At 42.1% G+C, this 20,279-nt stretch overlaps 1 protein-coding gene across 5 annotated transcripts in view; it reads left to right on the top strand.

Annotated features, from left to right (window-relative positions):
- The first annotated feature begins 13,785 nt into the window (after positions 1–13,785).
- LOC124047846 (E3 ubiquitin-protein ligase RNF34-like) overlaps positions 13,786–20,279 on the top strand; it is a 41,788-nt gene continuing 35,294 nt past the window's right edge. For 3 of the 5 annotated variants that reach the window (XM_046368169.1, XM_046368167.1, XM_046368165.1), the window contains exons 1-2: positions 13,787–13,908; positions 14,113–14,148. In XM_046368169.1, coding sequence (XP_046224125.1) covers positions 14,140–14,148 — 9 coding nt within the window. In that variant the 5' untranslated portion in view covers positions 13,787–13,908; positions 14,113–14,139. Of the gene's footprint in view, positions 13,914–14,112; positions 14,149–20,279 lie in introns of all 5 variants that reach the window. The other 2 variants (XM_046368168.1, XM_046368166.1) reach the window with 2 other exon arrangements.

Raw genomic sequence — 20,279 nt, 5'->3', positions numbered from 1 at the left:
TTGTTAGTTGCACCTAATTACTCAATCTCAGTTTCCCATGGCCCCAGTTTCACAATTCTGACAGGAACAAGAGAGATGGATGATGGGGTTGTTCATCAGGGTTTCTCTGCACAGCTCCAGTGTTTTTTGATTCAAACCAATCAGGCTTACTTTGGGGGAGAAGAAAGCCTCTTATCGAGGGGTTTAGCAGCATGTTAAAACAACAGGGCATGAAACAAAGCCAGTAAAAGACTGAAATTCCAAGACCTGATAAAATCCTATTCTATTCTTGCATGAAAATAGGAATTAATGATCAGTTCCCCATGTTCCCCAATTGCAGAACGGCGCAAATTTCTGTAACCACTCTTCAAGGTGAATAGAATTAAAGGAAAACGTGTAGCTCTCGTAGTCAATAAACTTTTTCTTGATAACCCAGCTAGCAATGAGGAATCGTCCCTGAAGCGGCCGTCTTCTGGGGGCAAGCACTGATTGAATCGGCCCGGAATCAGGTGTCGGACTCGGCCCAGAATCAAAATGAATCACTGCCCAGAATTGGCCCAAGTACATCTGGCCGTTTCCGTCTACCGGAATTCAGCCAAACTTTGCCAGCATCTTACCAGAATTCCCCCAGAAGCGTCCATATGCAAATTTAAATAAATGTATGCAAAATTGCTCAATTTAGTCATTTTAACTATTACTATTATACATTTCATGCACACAAATTATTCCCATCCACCCCCAAAAAATTATGTCGGAGGAAACACCTGGTGACCATGTCAGCATGCATGCGCCTGGCCCACCACTGGAGTCGTTACAGCGCGATGGGACAAGGACATCCCGACCTGCCAAACCCTCCCCTAACTCCAATTGTGCATCACCTCATGGGTCTCCCGGTCGCGGCCGGCATGGGTATCGAACTAGCATCTGTAGCAACGCAGTTTGTACTGCGGTGCAGGGTCTTAGACCGGGGCTCCAGCCACAATGTTTCTAAAGCTTATCAATTGCCTTGCACAAAGTATCAAAATACTAAAATACTACTTAAACAGGACTTTTAAAGAATTTTATTTAAATGTTAATTGTATTTTTAAACCACAGAAACAATGAGAAAATCGGCCTGAGCTCAATCCCTGCATCGTAGCCATAAGTAATACTGCCTAAGGCGGCCCAGACTAGGGCCACATAACATCTGCCGAGTCTGACTCTCAGCCGGAATTGGCCCAGATCCACTGTGCTAGCTGGGAACCAACTGTTCCGAGACTCCAAGAATACTCTATGGCTATTCTAAAAAATACAAGTTCCCATAGAGGAGTCGAATAATGGAACACCCAATACTATCCATGGTAGGGATTGTAATAATTTATATAAAAACAATCAAATACAACAATTGATAAAGGAATAAACAAAAAATACACTACACCATTCATAATATTTAGAAATAGATAAAAGACAGCCTCAGAAGAAAGGATAATTATTGAAATGATACATCTGGAACACAAAAATACTTAGGGGCCCGAATTTAGGTAGGAATTAACATGGTAGGGATAAAACCACAGCGAACAGAGGATATAGAAGGCACAGTATGTGGGTATGGGCGGGTGTATTGTGATGGAAGGTGCGGTGTGTGTTTTTGTGTTCGGAAAAGTCTGGAGTTAAGTGAGTCAAAACGGAAAAGGGTTGCAAATGCCAGAGCCTATGTGTGTCTGCGACTAGGAGCTGTGAGAGAGAGAGAGCTTTCAATTTCACTGCCTGATACGGCAATTGCTCTGCCTCTGACCGCAAGGCACTACAGAGGGTAGTGTGTACGGCCCAGTACATCACTGGGGCAAAACTGCCTACCATCCAGGACCTCTACACCAGGCGGTGTCAGAGGAAGGCCCAAAAAATTGTCAAAGACCCCAGCCTACCCAGTCATAGACTGTTCTCTCTACTACGCATGGCAAGTGGTACCGGAGTGCCAAGTCTAGGACAAAAAGGCTTTTCAACGGTTTTTACCCCCAAGCCATAAGACTCCTGAACAGGTAATCAAATAGCTACCTGGACTATCTGCATTGTGTGCCCCCCTCCCTCTTTTACACTGATGCTACTCTCTGTTCATCATATATGCATAGTCACTTTAACTATATCTACATATACATACGACCTCAATCAGCCTGACTAACCGGTATCTGTATGAAGCCTCGCTACTTTTATAGCCTCGCAACTGTATATAGCCTGTCTTTTTACTGCTGTTTTATTTCTTTACCTACCTATTGTTCACCTAATAACTTTTTTGCACTATTGGTTAGAGCCTGTAAGTAAGCATTTCACTGTAAGGTCACCTATTGGTTAGAGCCTGTAAGTAAGCATTTCACTGTAAGGCCACCTATTGTTTAGAGCCTGCAAGTAAGCAGTTCACTGTAAGGTCACCTATTGATTAGAGCCTGTAAGTAAGCAGTTCACTGTAAGGTCACCTATTGGTTAGAGCCTGTAAGTAAGCATTTCACTGTAAGGTCACCTGTTGTTTAGAGCCTGTAAGTAAGCAGTTCACTGTAAGGTCACCTATTGGTTAGTGCCTGTAAGTAAGCAGTTCACTGTAAGGTCACCTATGGGTTAGAGCCTGTAAGTAAGCAGTTCACTGTAAGGTCACCTATGGGTTAGAGCCTGTAAGTAAGCAGTTCACTGTAAGGTCAAAACGGAAAATGTTCTGTTCAGCGCAAGTGACAAATAAAATTTGATTTGATTTGATATGGGATATACATTTTAAAATAGATTATACATATAGTTTATTTATTTATTGTCTTATCATGATGGAGCAGTCCCCAACCCTGTACCCTAGACACCCACTTGAGCGACCCACACACTAAGGAGAAATCCTTATCTGTTTTATAGTCCTACTGAAAGTAGCCTATACACAGCCAAGACAGAAAGATAAATGCGGTCAGAGACCCAATAAAGCAGCACTGCCACCTTTAAGAGTCTGAGCCTGCCTGGCAGGCTTGGTCCAACAAAGCTAAAGCACCCGGACGGGTGAGCATAATATACATTGAATTTTTCAAAGCTGCTAATGAGAACCTTGACGACCTTGTACCTAACTGGTGGAGATTCCAGTGAGGTGCCCCCACCCTGGTAGTGGCAGTGCAGGCAACACTAGCTGCAGTAAGCCATGGGGAGGGGGTCACACTTGGACAATCAGAGAGGGGGCAAATTATTGCGGCACTGGTGGCACAAAATAATCAAAAGTGCACAGAGAAGATTGGGAAAATGGTCACAACGGAGGACCAGTGTGTGTGTGTTTCAGGGTAGGGGGTGTATCTGAGCATCATCAGCTAGGACTTGACATTGGTTCATCAAATCTCCCCATTCTTTCTCAATTGTGCATGCCTTCTCAAACAGCTACAACTGTATGCATTCGCACATCAAGTCTTCTCTTGAGTTGGGCTCGGGGATGGAACAACAGTTGAACATCTAAGCTTGTTGTCATGTTTTGTCATATATTGTCTTGTCATTATGCTTTCCCTTCTGTTCGTTTCCCCCTGCTGGTCTTATTAGGTTCGTTCCCTTTTTCTATCCCTCTCTCTCCCCCTCCCTCTCTCTCCTCTCTCTATCGTTCCGTTCCTGCTCCCAGCTGTTCCTCATTCTCCTACTCACTCATTTAGTCTTTTCACACCTGTTCCCTATCTTGTCCTCTGATTAGAGTCCCTATTTCTCCCCTTGTTTGCCGTTTCTGTCCTGTCGGATCCTTGTATGATGTTCGCTGTGCTGTGTCTTTGTCTCGCCCTGTCGTGTCTTGTCTCCTTCAGATGCTGCGTGTGAGCAGGTGTCTGAGTCTGCTACGGTCGGTGCCCTCCCGAGGCAACCAGCAGTTAATGGTCGAGTCTCCAGTCTGTCCTCGTCACTACGAGTGGATTTAAGTTTTTTCATGTTTTGTTTTCTGCTCTGATTGTCCAGGAGTATTGCTTTTATCCTTTACTGGAATAAAGACTCTGTTTTCGCCAAGTCGCTTTTGGGTCCTCATTCACCTGCATAACACTTGTGGTTGTTTATGGGGGTGTGTGTGTGTGTGTGTGTGTGTGTGTGTGTGTGTGTGTGTGTGTGTGTGTGTGTGTGTGTGTGTGTGTGTGTGTGTGTGTGTGTGTGTGTGTGTGTGTGTGTGTGTGTGTGTGTGTGTGTGTGTGTGTGTGTGTGTGTGTGTGTGTGTGTGTGTATCCCACAACTCTTCTAATGGGGTAGTGATATTAGGGATAATTCAGGATGAACCACAATAATTGTTTGCCAAAAATGTAATTTTTGTAATGCCAATCCTGGTTAAAAGTAACAATCCTTCATATCTCCCTCACCAACTTTAAACATCTGCTATCTGAGCAACTAACCTGCAGCTGTACATAGTCCATCAGTAAATAGCCCACGCAATTCACCTACCTCATCCCCATACTGTTTTTATTTATTTACTTTTCTGCTCTTTTACACACCAGTATCTCTACCTGCACATGACCATCTGATCATTTATCACTCCAGTGTTAATCTGCTAAATTGTAATTATTCGCTTACCTCCTCATGCCTTTTGCACACAATGTATATAGAGTCTTTCTTTTTTTCTACTGTGTTATTGACTTGTTTATTGTTTACTCCATGTGTAACTCTGTGATGTTATCTGTTCACACTGCTATGATTTATCTTGGCCAGTTGTAAATGAGAACTTGTTCTCAACTTGCCTACCTGGTTAAATAAAATCAAATAAAACAGCCAACATTATGACGCATATTATTCGTTAATTGTGGAAATAAATTAGAATATGCAATATTTTTTATATACAGCGTGTATATTTTTATTAGCTGTATACAGTACAATGGAGATGAGTGCGTGGGAAATGATTTTGGCAGTTAATCCGCTTCTGTTCTGTGGGTGGCACTGTGTGCTCTTTTTAAATTATGGGTCTCAAAGGCTCTAGAATACAGGTGAACAGGGGTGGTCTGCCAGTCTCTTGGATGACAATTCAATTTGGGATGAAGGTTTTAGAGGATGGAATGGTGAAGAACAATTGAAGGTTTACGCAGTAGCAGTGCAAATACCATGGTATAACTATATGGACAGTCAATCATTATGGTACTTTTTAATGGTAAGTTCACAAACATATATTAATTGGAAATTATGCAGACAATTACATTGATGGAAGTGGCACTCTATCTGCAATATTAAAGCTGATCCAACCCCTTAAAAAAAATTGAAAAAAATAAAAGGATGTCAACACTTTGGAGTTTGTTTTACGATAACCCATGTGTCCTTTCCTGTTAGAGTGCTCTGCTTCCAGTAAACTCTGCGAGATAGTGGCGTCACGCAAGGTTATTGTAGTAAACTGAAACTAAAATGAATATCAAAATAAAAATCTTTAAACTGATAGAAATGAAAACAAATGTAAAAACACAAAACTATAATAAACTAATCAAATCAAATGTTATTTGTCACATACACATGGTTAGCAGATGTTAATGCGAGTGTAGCGAAATGCTTGTGCTTCTAGTTCCGACAATGCAGTAATAACCAACAAGTAATCTAGCTAACAATCCCAAAACTACTACCTTATAGACACAAGTGTAAGGGGATAAAGAATATGTACATAAAGATATATGAGTGAGTGATGGTACAGAGCGGCATAGGCAAGATACAGTAGATGGTATTGAGTGCAGTATATACATATGAGATGAGTATGTAAACAAAGTGGCATAGTTAAAGTGGCTAGTGATACAGGTATAACATAAAGATGCAGTAGAGCATGGTGCTTGTAACGCCAGGGTAGTGGGTTCGATTCCCGGGACCACCCATACGTAGAATGTATGCACACATGACTGTAAGTCGCTTTGGATAAAAGCGTCTGCTAAATGGCATATATTATTATTATTATTATATAGAGTACAGTATATACATATACATATGAGATGAATAATGTAGGGTATGTAAACATTATATTAGGTAGCATTGTTTAAAGTGGCTAGTGATATATTTTACATCATTTCCCATCAATTCCCATTATTAAAGTGGCTGGAGTTGAGTCAGTGTGTTGGCAGCTGCCACTCAATGTTAGTGGTGGCTGTTTAACAGTCTGATGGCTCTCGGTCCCAGCTTTGATGCACCTGTACTGACCTCGCCTTCTGGATGATAGCGGGGTGAACAGGCAGTGGCTCGGGTGGTTGTTGTCCATGATGATCTTTATGGCCTTCCTGTGACATCGGGTGGTGTAGGTGTCCTGGGGGGCAGGTAGTTTGCCCCCGGTGATGCGTTGTGCAGACCTCACTACCCTCTGGAGAGCCTTACGGTTGTGGGCGGAGCAGTTGCCGTACCAGGCGGTGATACAGCCCGACAGGATGCTCTCGATTGTGCAGAAGTTTGTGAGTGCTTTTGGTGACACGCCAAATTTCTTCAGCCTCCTGAGGTTGAAGAGGCGCTGCTGCGCCTTCTTCACGATGCTGTCTGTGTGGGTGGACCAATTCAGTTTGTCTGTGATGTGTACGCCGAGGAACTTAAAACTTACTACTGTACTACTAACCCTAACTCACTACTCTTCCATCAATGTGGATAGGGGGGTGTTCCCCTGTACCATGGTGCCATGCCCTGGATATGTGTTTGGGGGTTTCTGGTTTAGACAAGAGGTGGTGATCCCACTCAGCATAACTCTGTCCCATGTTCAAATCAAAACGCTTTCCATATTGGGGCCAGTAATAACACAGAGACATGCCAATGGCATCTGAAAGTCTCCTGAATAGCTTTTTATACGCAGCAGAATAACAAGATCACCTTTAAGGTAAGCTATATCTAGTTGGAGTTGTTTCTCACTTCACAGTAAACCTCTATGAGGGCCAGGAACAAAGAAATCCCACTCTCACTTTTGATTTGTGTTTGTTAGCCGATGTTTTGGCCTACTACAGCGTTGCTGTACTCTTTACAGACCCCTCAGGAGGTCAGAGTGATCCACTTGGGAGGCAGTGAGGGGGAGTAGTTGAGTATTTATTTGCCACAATAGCCACGGGTCAGCTCTTTGGCTGAGATTTGAAAGTCTTGGTCCAAAACAGCCCCATGGAGACCTACACTCAACAAACACTCAACAAACTGCTATGTTTTCGGTATACTTTATCAGCACCAAAGGCATTCTCACAGCATTTACCATGCATACAGTGCCACCGTATGGTCGTTAGAGTGTACTGTATTGTGATTCACGTTCATTGTGTAGGGTTAGGGTTAGGGATAGGGCTAGGGCAAGGCGTTAAGGTTGAGGCTGGGGTTGGTGTTGAACCGGAATGTGGACATGAAGGTAGGGTTAAGGTTAGGGTTAGGGTAAGATTTTATTTTTCCAATTCCGTCTTTTTCAGTACTTCTGTTGCCATGTACTTTGATACATCCTATTTGAACCTCAACTGGTACAGAAGTCTTCATTCTACATACACTTGACATGTCCAAATATTTTAGCATTTATCACACTGCATGACTTTGGGAATGAAGGCTCTTACAGGGTATCTTGCATTACCCCAAAATAGGCTAAGTGAGAAGGGAAAGAGTTTTCTTCAAAGAACAATAGGGACAGTTGACCTATCTGGGTCAGTTGGCATGCACCAATCACTCTGTTTCTTCAGTTGTATCCTTTGTATTTACTTTTAGCTCCACCCCAGGGATAACACCCTTTTAGGAAAACAGATTTTTTTAAAGGAAAACAGCTAACTTCCTGCATTTCAACACATTTTGCCACGGGGCCGAGAGACAATGTGTAGTTTTCTAATTAAATTACATTTTGTCATGATGCTGGAGATAATTTTTTATTTTTTAATGTAAATTTCCTGCAATTTTACACATTTTGCCCTGGGACAGAGAGAAAAATGTACTGTTTTATAGCTCACCTCATACTATTCTTCACATTTTGCCATAAGACTGAGGAAAATTGTGCAGTTTTATGATGGAGGCCTATTGGTAATGTGTACACATTACTACAGTGCCTGATGTCAAAGTGGAATGTTTAAAAAAAAAAGTTTTCAAATTAAGAAAAAATTATACGCTGATTAAAAAAAACTTAATTATGGCAAGCCTAAATACGTTCAAGAGTAATAATTTGCTTAACAAGTCCCTGCCCCCCCACACACACACATTCTGAAATAGCATTTTTGTGCCCCCCAGTTTTATCATTGGAATGTGATTCAAAACCAAGTAACGGTGTGCTTTAGAACCATGTGGACGCCTCTGAGCGGTCAGGTAGGCTGTTTGCAGTGTTTATCCGACTGGATGAAAATAAAATATATATGGTCTACCGAGTGGCGCAGCGGTCTATGGCCACAATGAGCTAATGCACAAGGCCCAGAATTGTCTGGGTTAGGAGAGGGTTTGCTGGCCAAGATGTCCTTGTTCCATTGCGGTCTAGCGACTCCTTGTGGAGGTCCGGGCATAGACACGCTGACTTCAGTCGCCAGTTGTACGATGTTTCCTCCGACACATTGGGGCGGCTTGCTTCCAGGTTAAGCGAGCAGTGTGTCAAGAAGGGTCGCGTTTCAGAGGACACATGGCTCTCGACCTTCGCCTTTCCCGAGTCCGTACGGGAGTTGCAGCAATGGGACATGGGGGAGGAAGATATATATGTATATATATATGGTTGAATCTGTTTTTGAAATTCACTGCTCGACTGACATTAAAGATCTAGTAATTGTATATATATATATAAGGAGACAGAGAATGTATTCCAGAATTCATGGCCTCCCGTTGGCCGTTTCAGACAGCTATATATATATATATATATATATATATATATATATATATTGTATATATACAGTGTCTTGCGAAAGTATTCGGCCCCCTTGAACTTTGCGACCTTTTGCCACATTTCAGGCTTCAAACATAAATATATAAAACTGTATTTTTTTGTGAAGAATCAACAACAAGTGGGACACAATCATGAAGTGGAACGACATTTATTGGATATTTCAAACGTTTTTAACAAATCAAAAACTGAAAAATTGGGCGTGCAAAATTATTCAGCCCCTTTACTTTCAGTGCAGCAAACTCTCTCCAGAAGTTCAGTGAGGATCTCTGAATGATCCAATGTTGACCTAAATGACTAATGATGATAAATACAATCCACCTGTGTGTAATCAAGTCTCCGTATAAATGCACCTGCACTGTGATAGTCTCAGAGGTCCGTTAAAAGCGCAGAGAGCATCATGAAGAACAAGGAACACACCAGGCAGGTCCGAGATACTGTTGTGTAGAAGTTTAAAGCCGGATTTGGATACAAAAAGATTTCCCAAGCTTTAAACATCCCAAGGAGCACTGTGCAAGCGATAATATTGAAATGGAAGGAGTATCAGACCACTGCAAATCTACCAAGACCTGGCCGTCCCTCTAAACTTTCAGCTCATACAAGGAGAAGACTGATCAGAGATGCAGCCAAGAGGCCCATGATCACTCTGGATGAACTGCAGAGATCTACAGCTGAGGTGGGACACTCTGTCCATAGGACAACAATCAGTCGTATATTGCACAAATCTGGCCTTTATGGAAGAGTGGCAAGAAGAAAGCCATTTCTTAAAGATATCCATAAAAAGTGTTGTTTAAAGTTTGCCACAAGCCACCTGGGAGACACACCAAACATGTGGAAGAAGGTGCTCTGGTTAGATGAAACCAAAATTGAACTTTTTGGCAACAATGCAAAATGTTATGTTTGGCGTAAAAGCAACACAGCTCATCACCCTGAACACACCATCCCCACTGTCAAACATGGTGGTGGCAGCATCATGGTTTGGGCCTGCTTTTCTTCAGCAGGGACAGGGAAGATGGTTCAAATTGATGGGAAGATGGATGGAGCCAAATACAGGACCATTCTGGAAGAAAACCTGATGGAGTCTGCAAAAGACCTGAGACTGGGACGGAGATTTGTCTTCCAACAAGACAATGATCCAAAACATAAAGCAAAATCTACAATGGAATGGTTCAAAAATAAACATATCCAGGTGTTAGAATGGCCAAGACAAAGTCCAGACCTGAATCCAATCGAGAATCTGTGGAAAGAACTGAAAACTGCTGATCACAAATGCTCTCCATCCAACCTCACTGAGCTCGAGCTGTTTTGCAAGGAGGAATGGGAAAAAAATTCAGTCTCTCGATGTGCAAAACTGATAGAGACATACCCCAAGCAACTTACAGCTGTAATTGCAGCAAAAGGTGGCGCTACAAAGTATTAACTTAAGGGGGCTGAATAATTTTGCACACCCAATTTTTCAGTTTTTGATTTGTTAAAAAAGTTTGAAATATCCAATAAATGTCGTTCCACTTCATGATTGTGTCCCACTTGTTGTTGATTCTTCACAAAAAAATACAGTTTTATATCTTTATGTTTGAAGCCTGAAATGTGGCAAAAGGTCGCAAAGTTCAAGGTGGCCGAATACTTTCACAAGGCACTGTATATATATATATATATATATATATATATATATATATATATATATATATATATTACTGTATCTTTAACGTCCTTCAGTCGAGCAGTGAATTTCAAAAACAGATTCAACCACAAAGACCAGGGAGGTTTTCCAATGCCTCGCAAAGAAGGGCACCTATTAGAAGATGGATATCCCTTTGAGCATGGTAAAGTTATTAACTACACTGGGTGTATCAATACACCCATTCACTACAGTCGTGGCCAAAAGTTTTGAGAATTACACAAATATTAATTTTCACAGTCTGCTGTCTCAGTTTGTATGATGGCAATTTGCATATACTCCAGAACATTATGAAGAGAGATCAGATGAATTGCAATTAATTGCAACATCCCTCTTTACCATGCAAATGAACTGAATGCCCAAATAAACATTTCCACCGCATTTCAGCCCTGCCACAAAAGGACCAGTTGACATCATGTCAGTGATTCTCTCCTTAACACAGGTGTGAGTGTTGACGAGGACAAGGCTGGAGATCACTCTGTCATGCTGATTAAGTTTGAATAACAGACTGGAAGCTTCAAAAGGAGGGTGGTGCTTGGACCATTGTTCTTCCTCTGTCAATCATGGTTACCTGCAAGGAAACACATGCCGTCATCGTTGCTTTGCACACAAAAAAGGCTTCACAGGCAAGGATATTGCTGCCAGTAAGATTGCACCTAAATCAACCATTTATCGGATCATCAAGAACTTCATGGAGAGCGGTTTAATTGTTGTGAAGAAGGCTTCAGGGCACCCAAGAAAGTCCAGCAAGCGCCAGCACCATGTCCTAAAGTTGATTCTGCTGCGGGATCGATGCACCACCAGTACAGAGCTTGATCAGGAATGGCAGCAGGGAGGTGTGAGTGCGTCTGCACGCACGGTGAGGCGAAGACTTTTGGAGGATGGCCTGGTGTCAAGAAGGGTAGCAAAGAAGCCACTTCTCTCCAGGAAAAACATCAGGGACAGACTGATATTCTGCAAAAGGTACAGGGATTGGAATGCTGAGGACTGGGGTAAAGTCCTTTTCTCTGATGAATCCCCTTTCTGATTGTTTGGGGCATCTGGAAAAAAGCTTGTCCAGAGAAGACAGGGTGAGCACTACCATCAGTCCTGTGTCATGCCAACAGTAAAGCATCCTGAGACCATTCATGTGTGGGGTTGCTTCTCAGCCAAGGGACTGGGCTCGCTCACAATTTTGCCCAAGAACACAGCCATGAATAAAGAATGGTACCAATACTTCCCCTGAGAGCAACTTCTCCCAACCACCCAGGAACATAAGGCAAAAATGATAACTACGTGGCTCGGGGAACAAAGCATCAATATTTTGGGTCCATGGCCAGGAAACTCCCCAGAGCTTAATCCCATTGAGAACTTGTGGTCAATCCTCAAGAGGCGGATGGACAAATAAAAACCCACAAATTCTGACAAACTCCAAGTATTGGTTATGCAAGAATGGGCTGCCATCAGTCAGGATGTGGCCCAGAAGTTAATTGACAGCATGCCAGGGCAGATTGCAGAGGTCTTGAAAAAGAAGGGTCAACACTGCAAATACTGACTCTTTGCATCAACTTCATGTTATTGTCAATAGAAGCCTTTGACACTTATGAAATGCTTGTAATTATACTTCAGTATTCCATAGTAAATATCTAAAGACACTGAGGATAGTTTCACAACAGTGTAGTTACTCCACAATACTAATGTAATTGACATAATGATAAGAAGGAAGCCTGTACAGAATACAAATATTCCAAGACATGCATCCTGTTTGCAATAAGGCACTAATGTAAAACTGCAAAAAATGTGGCAAAGAAATTAACACAAGGCCAAGTATACACTGGAGTTGCTTACCAAGACCACATTGAATGTTCCTGAGTGGCCTAGTTATAGTTTTGACTTAAATCTACTTGAAATTCCATGGCAAGGCCTCAAAATGGTTGTCTAGTGATGATCAACAACCGATTTGACAGAGCTTGAATCATTTTTGAAAGAATAATGGGCAAATGTTGCACCATGCAGGTGTGGAAAGCTCTTAGAGACTTACCCAGAGAGATTCACAGCTGTAATCGCTGCCAAAGGTGCGTCTACAAAGTATTGACTCAGGGCTGTGAATGTGTTTGTAAATGAGATATTTATCTATTTCATTTCAATACATTTGCTAAGATTTCTCAAAACATCTTTTCACTTTGTCATGGGATATTGTGTTTAGATGGATGAGAGAGGGAAAACATCTATTTAATCCATTTTGAAATCAGGCTGTAACACAACAAAATGTGGAATACGTGAAGAGAGAGTGTATGAATACTTTCTGAAGGCACTGTATAAATATCTTTTTGTTGTAGGGACAATTTATGGTACAAATGTCCCTAATATTTGGAACAGGCTAAATTTATTTTGGACAGGCTTACTGTTTTTTTTGCTTACTGTTTTTTTTTAAAGAAGCAACTTCTGAAGTATGTGATTTTTGCAGGTTGTGGGTTATAGTGTACATATGCACCTTTCTGTGCATGGATTATTCTTTGTATGGCTAATGCTGTCTGCATAGGTTTGTTTATTTACTTGTTCTCTTTTGTGTAGGCCTAATGTATTGTTGTGCTGTAATCTCTCCATTGCAGCATCTCTCTCTCTCTCTCTCTCTCTCTCTCTCTCTCTCTCTCTCTCTCTCTCTCTCTCTCTCTCACTCTCTCTCTCACTCTCTCTCTCTCTCAGCATCTGCAAGCCTAGGGACCATTTGCATTTCTGATCACCCTGACACACACACAAACACACACTTGCTTGTTTCCCCTCCTACTTTGAAGTTTGTAGAGCCAGATGCATAGCCTCACATTTATTTGACATTGTTTTAGAGATTAAGTGATCTGATTAAGTGTTTTGTGAAATAATACTTATTCAAGACATCAGATGAAAATCATGCAAAATATAGTAGATACTGTATTTGTTTCCCAGAGAAGTATGTTTTGTGTATGCATTACTGATAATCATAGGCGAATCAAATGACCATTCAGAGATTCACTAGGCTCTATAATTTGTTATATAATTCGATGGCTCTGTGTTCGGCTAAAATTAAATCATAACCTACTGGGATATAACTCACCTGGGCACTGTGCACTAGTTTCATGTTCACCCCTAAACATGTTGCAACATAATCAAGTTAACATCTTAATTTTTAAAAATGCTGAAACAGCGTTTCATAAATTCCCAATATCTAAATTAAATATCGATAGTGCACGGCGGGTTGCCCGTATCAAGACGTGCGCGTGTCTAAGGATAGTTTAAAACGCCTACTATGCGACAATTGAAAAGGCGATTGGCTGGTAAAGATAACCGTACCTCAGGTTATTTGCTGATTGGTCCAGGGTGACTTGTACGTTGCGTTATGCTCATTCTGCAAATACACAGAGAGCTTCTGAGAGGGAAGACGTAATGGTGTGATTCCTTGTGCCCTTGCAATGGTCATCATTCTAATATTACTCGACAAATTCCAGAACCGGGAGTTGGAATGAAGGTATGGTAAGCCTATTGCAATGTCAAAGTGTCTGTGTTATTACATTTTTGCACAACCGGCTTGCATTCTATCTATTTTACAACTTTCAATTACGGTTGTCGACAAAATATTTAAACAAAATGTCAATTTCATATGCAGTCAAACCCATGCAATGTTATAAAATTACAATACATGAATTGTGTTGTTTTGTCGTTTGCTTTAAAGGGTTGCAAACTCTGATTATACGGATGCATGTATAAGGTGAGTAACATTCATGTTTTTACCGGTTGGAATATTTTCTCAGGGTTTAAATATTTATGTTGCGTTCTATTTATAATGGCATCCATATATGATATTGTATGTTGATGGTCATGAGCGCTTTCTGAACCTCAGTCTGACACTAGTGGACTGTACCACTGTGCACCAGTGTCAGACTGGGACCACAGTGCGATGTCTATTCCATTTCCCAGCGTTAATCTGCCATAATGAGATCAGTATACTGCAGTCAATGAGTGAGGAAATAGTTGTGAGATTTCTGGTCTGTTGATAAATACCCGTACTTAGTTAGCCTTTGGACTCAGTAATCTCTACAACTCACTGACCGGTAGTGCTACAACAGGCGAGAACAATAGCAATGGTGATGGTGAGGTGGAGGATAGATGATTATGAAAAATAACCCCCTTGCACTTTGTCAGTGAGAGTATCCATCTTGCGGGAAAGTTATTTACCTCGTTTTAATTAACCACCTCTACCCCCTTTTTAAAAGTCCTGCTTCTTGCAACACTAATGAGTATCAGAGTATAGAATTTGGAGTAAAGATGTTCTAAATTGAGCAATTATTTCCAATGGTAATGTTTTGCTCCGATCCAGGCATATCAGTGTTATGTTATGCAGCAGGCAGTTGTCTTTGAAATTGCAATAGTATCACAAGGCGCTTTGCAAAGTAAGCATAAGGAGTTTATCCCCACCCATTGTAGGGAGGTGAATACTTTGCTGTGAAGACGTACTGTATCTTCCTTGTATATGCAATGAAGGGACACATTGATGTTAGACAAGTGTCGATACAAATGCTGGCTATGATTGTTCAAAAGCCTATCATAAACACATGTGTATTATTGCATGTTTGTGCAACATCTGTATCTTCAGGTATTCCATATTGTCCTTGTTGTCTCAGGTGCAGGCGAAAGGTCATCTGGTCCTCTTTCTGATCATGACAAACCATAATCTGTCCCAGAGAGAACGCTGTGATGTTTTGTTGACTAATCTGGTTTATATTGAAAATGAGTTTTTCAGTTCATGAGAAATGGAGGATGATAGCTGAAATACAGTACAACTCATGAATTGATACTGCATTCTGTTATTCAACATGACTTCTCTTGAGTTCCATTGAATTGTCATGGGGACTTGATCGAGAGAGGTCTGTTGCTCATTGGGGCATATTGTTTTATTGTGCAAGAGAATTCACTCGGGATAGGTTGACTGCCATGACACAGTTCTGAAGTCCAAAATGGATTTGGAACTGTGGGATGAGCTATAGTCTGTTGGAATGAAATGTGATGCATACTCAGAAAGGTATCCGTTTATTAAATACAGCAGTTATACTGTATGTAATATCACAGGAGCAGACACACCACTTCGTTCTTATTTCCTGCAAACAAAATATTCCCTGATCCAAATCACTATTTTTTTATTAGTAGGAACTGTCCTCTTCCACCCCAAGAGTAAGTGTTTAAAGCAGTTGTTCTTCACTTCTTCTTTTTTGACTGCGTAAGAATGAGGTCTTATTTCTAGATGTACCTAACAGCCTTTAGCCCATTTAATCTCATCAGTCACAATAGTGAGAAAAATATTTTGGTACTTTAAAGGTTTTAGAGAAGTTCAAGTTGTACTTATCAACAAATAAGCAATATATTAGGGTGTCTAGTATGATTCAGAGAAGTTTCATATGATTTCTCAAAATGGTCACAAGATCACAAGCAGAAATCTCCAAGGTGTCCTTTTCCTGACAAATTTGGCACCAGAAGTCTGTATTCAACAGCTTAAAAACTAAGAGAGTTTCATTCCAAATTTGTCTGTAAAATTTGCTTTTATTTTTTAAAGAAATTCTGAAATACATTGGTGTGTTTTTTTCCACAATCTAATCAGTATGTTTCAAATCTATCACTTGACGGTTTCATTTCAGAGAGACAAATAATCATGTTTTTGTTTTAAATATCCGCCTCACTCTGAGAGGAAGAAGTAGTACTACTAGGTTTTACACAGTCAAATGTAACAAATAACTATATTTCTAAAAATAAAATAATAATTCAATAGAGTAATATGAGGTCTATACATTGGACATTTGAGTCATTTAGCAGATGCTCTTATTCAGAGGGATTTACAGTAGATAGATAGTAGATAGATAATAGTAGTAGATAGTAGATAGAGCTTGGTGAGACAACCACCTGTCACAGTCAAATATACAGGATAGCAACATTCCATTCCAGCTAAACAAAGGATACATAGCATTTTGCAAACCAAAAATAAAAACATCTGAGAACAGTAATATTTTAAACACACATGAAGGGACCCATAAGCAATAATTGCTGGTGTAAAAACACAAATGTGAAAAATTGTATAACCTCTTCAAATACATTAATTCATTTTAAAAATATTTTTAAAATATTGTATTTTGTTGTATCTAATGTTTAAAGGGTCTAGTTTATGTGCCTTCATTTTCAATACATTGAATCCATGATGCTTGTGGCATATACATATCGTGGTGGTCACATTTGTGATCTAATTTAATATATATATTTTATCATAGCAGATGATTGCTTTTTTTCATTATCTCTCCCTCCTTTATCTAATTTAATATATATCCCCATTTTATCCCCATAGCAGATGATTGCTTTTTTCCCTCCATCCCCCTATCCCCATCCCTCCATCCCCCTCCTTTCCCCATCCCTCCCATCCCCCTCCTCTCTATCCCCATCCCTCCATCCCCCTCCTCCCCATCCCTCCATCCCCCTCCTCTCTATCCCCATCCCTCCATCCCCCTCCTCTCTATCCCCATCCCTCCATCCCCCTCCTCTCTATCCCCATCCCTCCATCCCCCTCCTCTCTATCCCCATCCCTCCATCCCCCTCCTCTCTATCCCCATCCCTCCATCCCCCTCCTCTCCCCATCCCTCCATCCCCTCCTCTCTATCCCCATCCCTCCATCCCCCTCCTCTCTATCCCCATCCCTCCATCCCCCCTCCTATCCCCATCCCTATCCCCATCCCTCCCTCCATCCCCCTCCTCTCTATCCCCATCCCCATCCATCCCCATCCCTCCATCCCCTCCTCTCTATCCCCATCCCTCCATCCCCCTCCTCTCTATCCCCATCCCTCCATCCCCCTCCTCTCTCTATCCCCATCCCTCCATCCCCCTCCTCTCTATCCCCATCCCCATCCTCCTCTATCCCCATCCCCATCCCTCCATCCCCCTCCTCTCTATCCCCATCCCTCCATCCCCTCCTATCCCCATCCCTCCATATCCCCATCCCTCCATCCCCCTCCTCTCTATCCCCATCCCTCCATCCTCCTATCCCCATCCCTCCATCTCCTCTCTATCCCCATCCCTCCATCCCCCTCCTCTCTATCCCCATCCCTCCATCCCCTCCTCTCTATCCCCATCCCTCCATCCCCTCCTCTCTATCCCCATCCCTCCATCATCCTCCTTCTATCCCCATCTCTCTCCCCTTCCCTCATCTTTTATCCCCATCCCTCCATCCCCCCTCCTCCCCCCATTCCATTCTCTCTATCCCCATCCCTCCTCTCTTCTCCCCTGCCTCTCCCTCCTCTTATCTCTCCCTCCACTCTCCCACAGACAGGCCGATAGACTGACAGACAGACAGGCAGGCAGGCCAGCAGTTAGACAGACAGACAGACAGACAGACAGACAGACAGACAGACAGACAGACAGACAGACAGACAGACAGACAGACAGACAGACAGACAGACAGACAGACAGACAGACAGACAGACAGACAGACAGACAGACAGACAGACAGACAGACAGACAGACAGTTTCAAGTTTTAAAAAAGAAAGAAAAAATACCAATATCCTCTTCTGAATTCATTCAGGAATTCATAACAATGCTCTTAGTTTCTGACTTGCAAGACCATTGTGTCCAATGGTGGTGAAACATTATTTTGGGTCGATTGACTTTCATATGCCAGGTCCCCTAGTTACAAATATGTACAATTTGGGAAGATTCAACCTTTTTAACCCTTTGAAACTGCCCATATGACTCCCTATTATGTCACTTTCTGTAATCATAGGATTAAATGTACAGCCTCCTGGGGACACTCTTTAATGATGCCCTGAGTTTCAAGTCTTTACGTTAAGAATTGACCGTTCCACAGAGGATGGAAGACAGTGTTTTTGTGTAACTGCAGGGAGAGAATGAAGGACCATGTTGAGGATGAATTAAAACACTTCCTTTTGCCACAGGAAGCTGAACCACAACACAGGGCATCCCTATAAGGTCACGATTGGTTGCATGCAAGGACGATTAGCTATCTCAATCGCAGTTAACAGAGCTTTATGATTATGTGAGGGGTGTAGGTAATTTCTATGGAGAGAAATGCCTTGTTCTCTGTAGGACCAAGTATTCAATGTGAAGAGTTAATTTCACATGGTCAGATATAGGCTTGGGTTCATCAGTAGTGTCTGTTGAACGATCCCATGCGTGAATTTTGTTTCTAGCCTCAATCATTCTGCCAATGTCACTCAAAAGCACATTAACTCTAGTTCAGGCTTCAAGCGAGGCCTAACTTTCTGCCATGTAGTGGGGAGAGGGGCAAATTAATTAATTGTTAATTGGATTAAGGTTAGAGTTATGGCAATCTATCACATTTATTTATAAAGCCATTTTTACATCAGCAGATGTTTGTACAGAAACCTAGCCTAAAACCCAGAAGAGCATGCAATGCAGATGTAGAAGCACGGTGGCTAGGAAAAGCTCCATAGAAAGGCAGGAACCTAGGAAGAAACCTAGAGAGGAACCAGACTCTGAGGGGTGGCTAGTGTGTCTAGGGTTGAGGCATTAACCCTAGCTTCATGTCCACATTGCAGCTCAACCCTCAGCCTCGCCTCAATCCTAACGTTAACTTCATATCAACTCCCGGCTCAACCCTAAACCTAGCCTCAACCCTAACTTCATATAAACTCCCAGCTCAACCTTATCTGTAACCCTGTCCCTAACTCTAACCTTAACCGACACTTCGTCTCCACATTTTGGCTCAAAGCTTCTGCCGATGTCACTCAAAGGGACATTAACTCCTGATCAGGCTTCAAGTGAGGCCTACCTTTCTGCCATATGTAGTGGGGAGAGTGGGAATTTAATTAGAGTATGGTGGTTACCTGGCCTCCACAATCATCCGACCTCAACCCAATTGAGATGGTTTGGGATGAGTTGGGCCACAGTATGAAGGAAAAGCAGCCAACAAGTGCTCAGCATATGTGGGAACTCCTTCAAGACTGTTGGAAAAGCATTCCAGGTGAAGCTGGTTGAGAGAATGCCAAAAGTGTGCAAAGCTGTCATCAAGGCAAAGGGTGGCACCTTTGAAGAATCTCAAATATATTTGATTTGTTCAACACCAAATATTCGAAGTGCCCTCTGGGGGTGTTAAACGCGGTCTTCCATTCGTCCTCCCCCCTTATGCGAACCAAATGATATGCATTACGTAAATCCAACTTAGTGAACACGGATGCTCCCTGTAACCTTTCAAAGGCTGAGGACATCAACGGTAAGGGATAGGTATTCTTCACTGTGATGTTATTAATCCCACGGTAATCAACGCAAGGACGCAGAGATCCGTCCTTCTTCCCCACAAAGAAGAACCCCGCCCCCGCTGGAGAAGAGGAAGGACGAATGAATCCAGATGCCAGAGAATCAGAGATGTATCTCTCCATAGCCTCCCTCTCCGGAACAGAGAGTGAATATAACTTGCCTTTAGGCGGAGACTCACCTGGCAATAAGTCTATTGCACAGTCATAGGGACGATGCGGAGGAAGAGAAGCAGCACGGGACTTACTGAACACCTCCTTCAGGTCAAGGTATTCAACGGGCACGTTAGACAAATCCACCGCCTCTAGAAACACAGAATCAGACACAGATGAACAAGCAGACACTAAACAGGACTCAAGACACTTGTTACTCCACATGGATATAGATTTATGAACCCGGTCAACTCTGGGGTTGTGTTGGGTGAGCCAAGGGTGGCCGAGAACTAATGGTGCAAGGGGTGAGTCCATGAGTAGAAATGATAGTGTCTCAGTGTGATTGCCAGAAGTGATGAGTGTGATAGGTTCAGTGGTGTGAGAAATGTTGGGGAGTTCTTGACCATTGAGAGCGTTGATGGA

The sequence above is a fragment of the Oncorhynchus gorbuscha genome, linkage group LG11 (genome assembly GCF_021184085.1).
Source record: "Oncorhynchus gorbuscha isolate QuinsamMale2020 ecotype Even-year linkage group LG11, OgorEven_v1.0, whole genome shotgun sequence".
NCBI lineage: Eukaryota > Metazoa > Chordata > Actinopteri > Salmoniformes > Salmonidae > Oncorhynchus > Oncorhynchus gorbuscha.
The sequence above is the reverse complement of the archived record's forward strand: the minus strand, read 5'-3'. Positions and strand labels throughout refer to the sequence as shown.